This window comes from Leucoraja erinacea, chromosome 24 (genome assembly GCF_028641065.1).
Source record: "Leucoraja erinacea ecotype New England chromosome 24, Leri_hhj_1, whole genome shotgun sequence".
Taxonomy (NCBI): Eukaryota; Metazoa; Chordata; class Chondrichthyes; order Rajiformes; family Rajidae; genus Leucoraja; species Leucoraja erinaceus.
In genome coordinates, this window is record NC_073400.1 from 32,761,433 (window position 1) to 32,771,073 (window position 9,641).

The window sequence follows — 9,641 nt, forward strand, 5'->3', positions numbered from 1 at the left end:
TGAGTTTTCTCCCACGGGTGTGTCGGTTAATTGTCTTGGTGTTTGTGTAAATTGTCCCTGGTGTGTGTAGGGTAGTGTTAGTGTGTGGGGATCGCTGGTCAGCACGGACTCGGTGGGCCGAATGGCCTGTTTCCCTGCTGTATCTCTGAACTAGTGTGCGGGGATCGCTGGTCGGCACGGACTCGGTGGGCTGAATGGACTAAACGAAACCTCTGTCATTCTCTAATATGAAACCTTCAAGACCAAGCTGGAAACAACCGATATTAGGACGCTGACTTCTGGGGCCCACTTTAATATTTAATTGTGCCTTTACACATAACCCTCCTAACGTATGCAACAACCAGCGATGGTGACTATACATCAAGGTACAGATACAGAACCCAGGGACTACAGGTACTGGTTTAAACATTCCCCCTCTCACCCCAAACCTATGCCCTTGAATCATTGACACTTGTTTCGACTGCCCCCTCTATCATTGCCTGAAGCTGTTAACATTGAACAACAGTTACAAGGGCAAGAAGGCGACTTGACCCAAAGTATCATCACCCATCCTTACTTCTCCCAAGGGGCCCAGTTTCCATGCAGTATCTTTTAATTAATTCAATCAATCAATGTTTGTGATGTGATATATATATATTTTTAATCGACAGCAAATACTGCTAATGTTTTCTCCAAAGTGCATGGGTTTGTAAATGCAGGGGAACTTTGTTGACTGATTGAGTGCTCAATTAGTTTGACTTACAGATGTCAAGTTGATGTCCTTGCTGTTACACCTGTGCCTTTGTACAAGTCTTTGTCCCAACAGATTTGGACGTATAACAGCAAGAGGCAGAACGCTAAAGAGATCCATGCACGAGACACTAAAACTTACCTAAATATACATCCCATTAGATTCAGATTTTTTTTTTTTTTTTTTAAATACACAAAAGATGACATTTAGTAAAAAAATATGCCATTTGATCTTGGACTCAGTCCTGGCTGGGATGAGGGCACTTTCTCTGCTGTTACACCTCTCCCAATTGCAAAAGATGATTTAAATAATAAACCATAAGGTGAAAGTCTTTGAAGTTTAATTAGACAAGGATTATGGAACAAGCCAGACTTGTAAAAAAAGCAATTATAACAATCTGTACTTCATTAAATTGGACTGACTTCAAACACCTTGTAGTTCTCACTTACTTACCAAAAAGTAAATCATAATAAAAATAAATAATTTATATCTAACAGGACTTTTTTTTTTAAATTGGTTACATGCCAAGAGTTTAGAACAAGCTTGCACCGTGTGTACAGTGGTTCAAAAGGTGAAAAAAAAACAATTACCAGCCGAAAATGGAATTTTTCCTACATGCTGTGTTTACATGGAAATAATATTAAATCAACAATAAAAGATTACGAGTGAGAATTGTGTCAAAGATGAAGTGTATGTGTATTATACAACCCAACAATACAAAGTGTGTACAGAGAGTTACTGCTGAGGGACATACCTGTCCAAAACATATAGACACAAAAAGCTGGAGTAACTCAGCGGGACAGGCAGCATCTCTGGAGAGAAGGAATGGGTGACGTTTCGGGTCGAGGCCCTTCTTCACACTGAACAGCATTTTGTGCCTGTCTGCACTATTCTATGTTCTAGACATTTCTTCAAAAAACATCAAGAACTATGCGTGGGTCGAGACCATTCTTCTTCTTCAGAAGTCTGAAAAAGGGTCTCAACACGAAACGTCACCCATTCCTTCTCTCCAGAGATGCTGCCTGTCCCGGCTGAGTTACTCCAGCTTTTTGTGTCTATCTTCAGTTTAAACCAGCACCTGCAGTTGCTTCCTACACAGTACATAGGCCTTATATGATCCTCAGTTCAATACAATCAGTGGCTAAAGCTGGGAGTGCGTGACGCATGCTTGCATTCCACGTAGAAACTTAAATCCAGCCGGATTTTCCATCTGTCCCCGCTGGAGGGGAGATATTAGTCATTGCAGAATTCCTTCGGTTAACGAACCGACGCGAAGACTGTTCCCGTGAAACGCTCGGGCAAAACGCTCGCCACTCATTTCATGCTCGACGGTTCCACCACGGTGATTGGCTGTTTGGCACCGGGTCGGATCGTGAAAGTCTTCCCGTGGGACTGAGACAATTTGTTCTGCGAGCTGCAACAAAATCACACGGTTTCATCAATTCCTGTGTGTGATAGGAGCAGGAGTAGGCCATTCGGCCCTTCAAGCCTGCACCGCCATTCAATATGATCATGGCTGATCATCCAACTCAGTAGTGCAGCAGTAGCTATGGAGCGAAGGAAATAGGCAACGTTTCGGGCCGAATCCCGAAGGGGTTCGGCCCGAAACGTTACCTATTTCCTATGCCCTAGCTCATAGAAACATAGACAATAGGTGCAGGAGTAGAGGCCATTCGGCCCTTCGAGCCTGCACCATTCGCCATTCAATATGATCATGGCTGATCATCCAACTCAGTATCCCATCCCTGCCTTCTCTCCATACCCTCTGATCCCTTTAGCCACAAGGGCCACATCTAACTCCCTCTTAAATATAGCCAATGAACTGTGGCCTCAACTGGCTTCAAATAGGGCCGAAACCCAAAGGAAATAGGCAACGTTTCGGGTCGAAACCCGAAGGGTTTCGGGACGAAACGTTGCCTATTTCCTTCGCTCCATAGATGCTGCTGCACCCGCTGAGTTTTTGGCTGATCATCCAACTCAGTATCCCGTACCTGCCTTCTCTCCATACCCCCTGATCCCTTTAGCCACAAGGACCACATCTAACTCCCTCTTAAATATAGCCAATGAACTGTGGCCTCAACCACCTTCTGTGGCAGAGAATTCCACAGATTCACCACTCTCTGTGTGAAAAATATTTTCCTCATCTCGGTCCTAAAGGATTTCCCCCTTATCCTTAAACTGTGGCCCCTTGTTCTGGACTTCCCCAACATCAGGAACAATCTTCCTGCATCTAGCCTGTCCAACCCCTTAATAATTTTGTATGTTTCTGTTAGATCCCCCCTCAATCTTCTAAATTCTAGCGAGTACAAACCGAGTCTATCCAGTCTTTCTTCATATGAAAGTCTTTATCTCTCCCTCCCAACCCCATTCTCCCGTCTTCTCCCCCTAACCCCTGACACCCGTACTAAACAAGAATCTATCTATCTCTGCCTTAAAATATATCCGCTGACTTGTGACCTCCACAGCCGTCTGTGGCAAAGAATTCCACAGATTCACCACCCTCTGGGCAACAGATCCCAATCAGTGAGAATAAGGGACAAATCATCCTGGACAATACAGCTCACCCCCTCCGTGACACACTGGTCAACATGAGGAGCACCTTCAGCAACAGACTGGTTCCACCAAGATGCAGCACAGAACGCCACAGGAGATCCTTCTTCCCTGTGGCTATCAAACTGTACAACTCCTCTCCCTTCTGTCGTGGGGTAGACTGAGACTGACAGGGACAGTTTCTTCCCGGCTGTTATCAGGCAACTGAACCATCCTACCACAACCAGAGAGCAGTGCTGAACTACTATCTACCTGTTTGGTGACCCTCGGACCATCCTTGATCGAATTCTACCGACATTACCTTGCACTAAACATTATTCCCTTATCATGTATCTGTACTCTGTAAATAGATCAATTGTAAATGTGTATTGGCTTTCTGCTGACTGGATAGCAAGTGACAAAAGCCTTTCACTGTGAGGTGTTGTATTTTGGGAAGTCGAACAAGGGCAGGACCTACACAGTGAATGGTAGGCCTCTGGCTAGTGTTGTAGAGCAGAGGGATCTAGGAGTACAGGTGCATGGTTCCTTGAAGGTGGAGTCGCAGGTAGATAAGGTGGTCAAAAAGGCTTTTGGCACTTTGCCCTTCATCAGTCAGAGTATTGAGTATAGAACTTGGGAGGTCATGTTGCAGTTTGATAAGACGTTGGTGAGACCGCATTTAGAGTATTGTGTTCAGTTCTGGGCACCGTGTTATAGGAAAGATATTGTCAAGCTGGAAAGGGTTCAGAGAAGATTTACGAGGATGTTGCCAGGACTAGAGGGTGTGAGCTACAGGGAGAGGTTGAGTAGGCTGGGTCTCTATTCGTTGGAGCGCAGGAGGATGAGGGGTGATCTTATAGAGGAGTATAAAATCATGAGAGGAATAGATTGGGTAGATGCACAGAATCTCTTGCCCAGAGTAGGGGAATCGAGGACCAGAGGACAAAGGTTCAAGATGAAGTGGAAAAGATTTTAAAGGAATCTGAGGGGTAACTTTTTCACACAGAGGGTGGTGGGTGTATGGAACAAGCTGCCAGAGGAGGTAGTTGAGGCAGGGACTATCGCAACATTTAAGAAGCAGTTAGACAGGTACATGGATAGGACAGGTTTGGAGGGATATGGACTAAATGTGGGTAGGTGGGACTAGTGTAGCTAGGACATGTTGGCAAGTTGGGCTGAAGGGCTGTATAACTCTATGACTAAAACCCTCTGACTAAAGAAATTCCTCATCATCTCCTTACTAAAAGTGTGTCATTATATTCTCAGGCTGTGCCCTCTGGTCTCAGACTCTCCCACTAGTGGAAAATATAGATCTTGCTTAGTTTAGAGATACAGCGCGGAAACAGGCCCTTCAGCCCACCGAGTCCGTGCCGACCAGCGATCCCCGCACACTAACACTATCCTACACCCACTAGGGACAATTTTTACATTTACCAAGCCAATTAATCTACAAACCTGCACGTCTTTGGAGTGTGGGAGGAAACTGAAGATCTCGGAGAAAACCCACGCAGGTGACGGGGAGAACGTGCAAACTCCGTACAGACAGCACCCGTAGTTGGGATGGAACCCGAGTCTCTGGCGCTGTGAGGCAGCAGCTCTACCCGCTGCGCCACCGTGCTGTGAATGAATGGCGTAGCAGACTAGATGGGCCGAATGGCCAAATTGGAGACTCACCTTTTCGAGGCCACCTGTGACTGGGTGCTCAATGTCTGCACCTTGGTCCGTAATTCACCCATGACGTTGTCTTTGGCCAGCAGGCTGTTTGTGTAGAGTCCAGTGTCCGCAGGTCCGTGGGCCGGCCTGGGGGCATCGGGCAGCGGCTGGCTGGAGCTGCGGGTTTTGGCGGGGGTCCCGTTAGGCTTGGGGGCGATCAGCGGCTTCAGCCCGGTGGAGATGGTGGAGTACAAAGGATTGGCGGAGGGACGGTGAATGTGGAGTGCGGTGGGCGTGTTGTTCTGGGCCCTGGACGTTGGGTGGTCTACACCAGCAGGGGGGGGTCCCAGACCCGCTGGCCCGGGGGGGTCATCGCTGTTGGAGAACTCTGCTGGCGGGGGGAGGAAGGGAAGGGGAGGTTCCTCTGCATCTTCGTCACTGAAGAGAGGTGGCGGGGGCAGCAGCAGCGAGGACATGTCTGACTCATCGACAGCATCAGTCGGGGGCCCGCCTGCTCCGGGAGGGGCCCCGTGCACGATACCAGCAGTGGCGGCTCTAGGGGCCACCTGGAAGGAGTTGGGGTGGGTGGGCTTGATGTAGCGAGTGCCCCCTATGGACAGGCCCGGGGTGTTGGTATCGGGGACGGGAGCTGGACGGGAGCGGCTCCGTTCCCTCTCTTTAGCCGCCTGGAGCAGCGCCAGGGGCGAGGGGGACCCATGGCGCGCGGGCGTGGGGGTCGGGCTGTACACAGGGTCGTCTCCCCATGTTGGGGGGGGCTGTGCGGGGGGGGGGGGGGGCCGCTGCTTGGGGCGATCCTTGAGGGAGGTCCTGGTGCTGGGGAACCCCCGGCTGTCCGGCTGATCCGGGACCGGGTAATCTGGGGCAGGGGGGGGGAGGGGAGGGGGGGTGACAGAGGGGGGGGAGATGGGGAGAGGGGGGGAGTGGGGGTGGGGTGGGGGGGGTACGGGGCCAGCGGGGGCAGCTTTGTTCTGCTGCATCTTGCGGGCAGGTTTCTGGGGTCGGGCATCGGTCAGTGTCCTGGTGCTGCCAGGAGCAGCGGCCGACACTGGGTCAGTGCGGGGGGGTCCCGGCCCCAGACCCCGCCTCCTGCAGGAGGACCAACACTGACCGGGCCCCGCGCTCCGACTCCCCCGCCAGCTCCGGCCGCTCAGCGGGCGCGGTCACCCCGTAGAGTTTGGCCATGGTCCGGGGGTTGAAGGTAGAGGCGATGGGGGTCAGTGGGGGAGGGGTGGGGGTGGGGGTGAGGGGCCCGGGCACAGGGGGGGTGGGGGCTGTGGGAGGGGTCCGTGTTGGGGGAGGGGGTGGCGGTTTCTTGGGGTGTTTAACCAGCCCCCCCCGCGGGTGGTCTCCAGGCCCGGGCCCAGGGTGTAGTCACTGGGGGGCAGCGTGGGAGGGGGCGCCTTGTGAAACGACCCCCCCGTGCCCGGGGGTCTCTGGGGCCCTGGGGAGGTATACACAGGAGGGGGGGGTGGTGGGGGGGCTACGCTGGGAGGAGGGGGGATGGGCAGCTCGTAGGGAGGGGGTGGACCCTGGTTGGGGGGGCACTGCAGTGGCCACCCCTTGGGGGGGGGGGGGGGGTGGTGGGGGGGCCATGGTTGGGGGGGGGGGGGGGGGCCATTGATGGGGGGAGGGGGGATCCAGTCATCAGCAGCATTGTACACCCCATTGCCTTGGCTTCCACCGCTGGGCTGGTCCATGCCGATCTTCCCCTCACTGCCTGCAATGGACAAACGGAAACATTCACTCACACACCAGCAGATTAAATGGTGGAGTGGACGCGATGGGCCGAATGGCCTGATTCCACTCCCAGAATCCATGCACAACCCAGGGAACAGGCTCTGTTCTATGTAGGAAGGAACTGCAGATTTAAACTGAAGGTAGACACAAAATGCTGGAGTAACTCAGCGGGACAGGCAGCATCTCTGGAGAGAAGGAATGGGTGACGTTTCAGATCGAGACCCTTCTTCAGCAACTAAAGTGTCTCTCTTCGGTGTAAACATCTGCAGTTCCTTCCAACACGTTGTATGTTCCATGTTATATGTTCCGTGTTCCATGTTCTAAGTTCCGTGTTCCATGTTATATGTTGCATGTTCTAAGTTCCATGTTCCATGTTCTAAGTTCTGTGTTCCATGTTATATGTTCCATGTTATATGTTCCGTGTTCCATGTTATATGTTCCATGTTATATGGTCCATGTTCCATGTTCCGTGTTCCATGTTCTATGTTCCGTGTTATATGCTGCATGTTCTATTTTCCGTAATCGACTGCGAATCAGTTAGGAACACGGCTGTTGGCGTGTACCTCACTGAACCCCTCATCCCACACGGGAACAACAGAATAACAAGATCAAGATTCATCCGACATCTCAGATTCCCATCACCAACTTCCCTAATTTAATTTTTAATTTTTTGTTAATCTTGTTCTAATATTATTTTATTTCCCCCAAAGTTAACGTTATAGCGACACCTTCCCCGTACAGGTGAACTCTGCCACCCGCGTACTTTAGACATCTCAGGTGTCCAAACAAATCACCCGTCGCATTGAAGATAGACACAAGATGCTGGAGTAACAGGCAGCATCTCTGGAGAGAAGGGATGGGTGAAGTTTTGGGTGGAGACCCTCCTCCTGTTACATTGCCCTCACCCCATGCTTGCTCCAACCCTCAGGCTGAGAGGTGGCGACCAATGTCGACGCACCTGAACCCAAAGATCTACAGCAAGCAAAATAGCACCTATGGGCCGATGTGTAGTACGCAACGGAGTGGAACGTCGGCCATTTTAGTAACCCGACCCAACTTTGTAAATCCCTCTCGCATTTGCAGGGGAACAGTTTGTGTGTGTGATATAATGTTAGACCCATTATTCATAATTCTGGTATTTTTTGCTGATGATTAAAATGTCAATAAATTATAATTCTGTTAATTTTTTAAACAGAAGCTGGTTACGGAAATGGGGCTGAAGATTACCCATGAATCTGCCCATCACCCTACTATGTATTTTTCGTCGAGTGGGCTATCTTGCTTTGATATAGGATCTTTGCCTGAAACCACCTGATGTACACCTGACACACCTGTACACCTGACGTACCTGCAACAATCATCGTTCTGGGAATCTTCACGTACAGTCCCGGGTCTTGCACTGTGGGAACGGGAACTGCAAATCCTGTTCGATCCACGAAAGGCTGGAACAAAGAAAACAGAAAATATGTGTGAAGGAACTGCAGGTGCTGGTTTAAACCGAAGCTAGACACATCTGACGTACCTGCAACAATCATCGTTCTGGGAATCTTCGCGTACAGTCCCGGGTCTTGACAAACATATAAAACAGGTGCAGGGGTAGGCCATTCAGCCCCTCGAGCCAGAAGGGTCCCGACCCGAAACGTCACCTGTCCATTCTCCCCACAGATGCTGCCTGGCCCACGAAAGGCTGGAGCACAAAAGAAACACTAGACAGTTTTCCCCCACCACATAAATCATTGGGCACATTAATGTGTGAAGGAACGTTTAAGTTCGTTTAGAGATGCCGGTTTTAAACAGGCTCTTTAGACAAAAAAAGAGCTGGAGTAACTCGGGTCGGGCAGGCAGCGTCTCTGGACGCAAAATGAAGAAGGGTCCTGACGTCACCTTCATGATCGAGACCCTGCCTGACCCGCTGACAAACATATAAAATAGGTGCAGGATTAGGCCATTCGGCCCTTCGAGCCAGCACCGCCCTTCAATATGATCATGGCTGATCAATCAGATCATACCCCCGTTCAGCTTTCTCCCCATTCCCTTGATTCCGGTAGCCCTAAGAGCTAAATTAATACATCCAGTGAATTCACTGCCTTCTGTTCAGAGAATTCCACAGGGTCCCGACTCCTGACAACGTCTCTCATGAATTTCCATTCCCCCCACAGATGCTGTGTGGCCCGTGTGCCTTTCCCCCAGCTCTCTGTTTCGTGTTTTTAGCACAAAAAGATCACCACTAGACAGTTTTCCCCACCACATACAACTCATTGGGCACATTAATAAGAGTGAGAAACATCGTTTAAGTTCGTTTAGAGATACAAAGCGGAAACAGGCTCTGCGGGCCTATTTCTATATTAAGAGAAGGGAGGGAGGTGACAATTTCGGGTGCGAGACACTAACTTGAGTTAGCTGTGAAAAAAGACTGCAAGGTGTAACGCAAGGCTGGGTAGTGAAGAAGGGTCCTGAACAGTAAAATGTAAATGTGACCTATCCATTTTGGTGTTCAAGAACAGAGATGCTGCCGATTGGGAAAGGGGGATGCAGCGAGACCTGAGTTCATGGTAACCATAGATGCAGGGATTAGGTGCATTCGGCCCTTCGAAAGCCAGCATGTTAGCCCTTGCAAAAATATGATCATAGGAGCAGAGAGATCAACTGCAGTTGTAATCAGTACCCCCGTTGCGTACTGCTTTCTCTCCAAATCATACCCATTGATTGCCGTAGAGGCCCTGCAGAGACGGTTCACCAGACTGATTCCTGGGAAGGACTGTCTTATGAAAACATTCAGTGAATTGGTTTTATACTCTCACTGAATTTCTGAGAGGGGCTTACAAAAGAATTCCAAAGATTCACAACTCTCTGACAGAAGTCTAGGGAAGTCAGGACAAGGGGTCACAGCTTAAGGATGGGGAAATCCTTTAAAACCGAGAAGAGAAGAACTTTTTTCACACAGAGAGTGGTGAATCTCTGGAACTCTCTG

The 9,641-nt window shown here is 50.0% G+C and overlaps 2 protein-coding genes across 4 annotated transcripts in view; both read right to left on the bottom strand.

The window, feature by feature from the left end:
• Positions 1-1,058: 1,058 nt before the first annotated feature.
• Positions 1,059-6,115, bottom strand: LOC129709002 (basic proline-rich protein-like). Its single transcript, XM_055655131.1, has 4 exons — positions 6,042-6,115; positions 5,883-5,956; positions 4,934-5,789; positions 1,059-2,144 (listed from the first exon to the last, which is right to left on the bottom strand). The coding sequence occupies exons 1-4, from the start codon at positions 6,113-6,115 to the stop codon at positions 2,045-2,047; spliced, it is 1,104 nt and encodes a 367-aa protein (XP_055511106.1). The 3' UTR covers positions 1,059-2,044.
• Positions 5,834-9,641, bottom strand: part of LOC129708963 (uncharacterized) — an 18,669-nt gene continuing 14,861 nt past the window's right edge. The window contains exons 3-4 of one of the 3 annotated variants that reach the window (XM_055655064.1): positions 8,019-8,112; positions 5,834-6,650 (exon numbers count right to left, since the gene is read on the bottom strand). In XM_055655064.1, coding sequence (XP_055511039.1) covers positions 6,148-6,650; positions 8,019-8,112 — 597 coding nt within the window. In that variant the 3' untranslated portion in view covers positions 5,834-6,147. The remainder of the gene's footprint in view (positions 6,651-8,018; positions 8,113-9,641) is intronic. The other 2 variants (XM_055655067.1, XR_008725435.1) reach the window with 2 other exon arrangements.

What these genes read in the sequence shown, in the direction of transcription:
- LOC129709002 (XM_055655131.1), bottom strand. Translation starts at nt 6,115, where the DNA reads ATGGCCAAACTCTACGGGGTGACCGCGCCCGCTGAGCGGCCGGAGCTG. An exon ending in GAACAAAGCTGCCCCCGCTG is followed by an intron (nt 5,790 to 5,882) that starts GCCCCGTACCCC and finishes CCCCTGCCCCAG; the next exon opens with ATTACCCGGTCCCGGATCAG. An exon ending in TCACAGGTGGCCTCGAAAAG is followed by an intron (nt 2,145 to 4,933) that starts GTGAGTCTCCAA and finishes ATTTTGTTGCAG; the next exon opens with CTCGCAGAACAAATTGTCTC.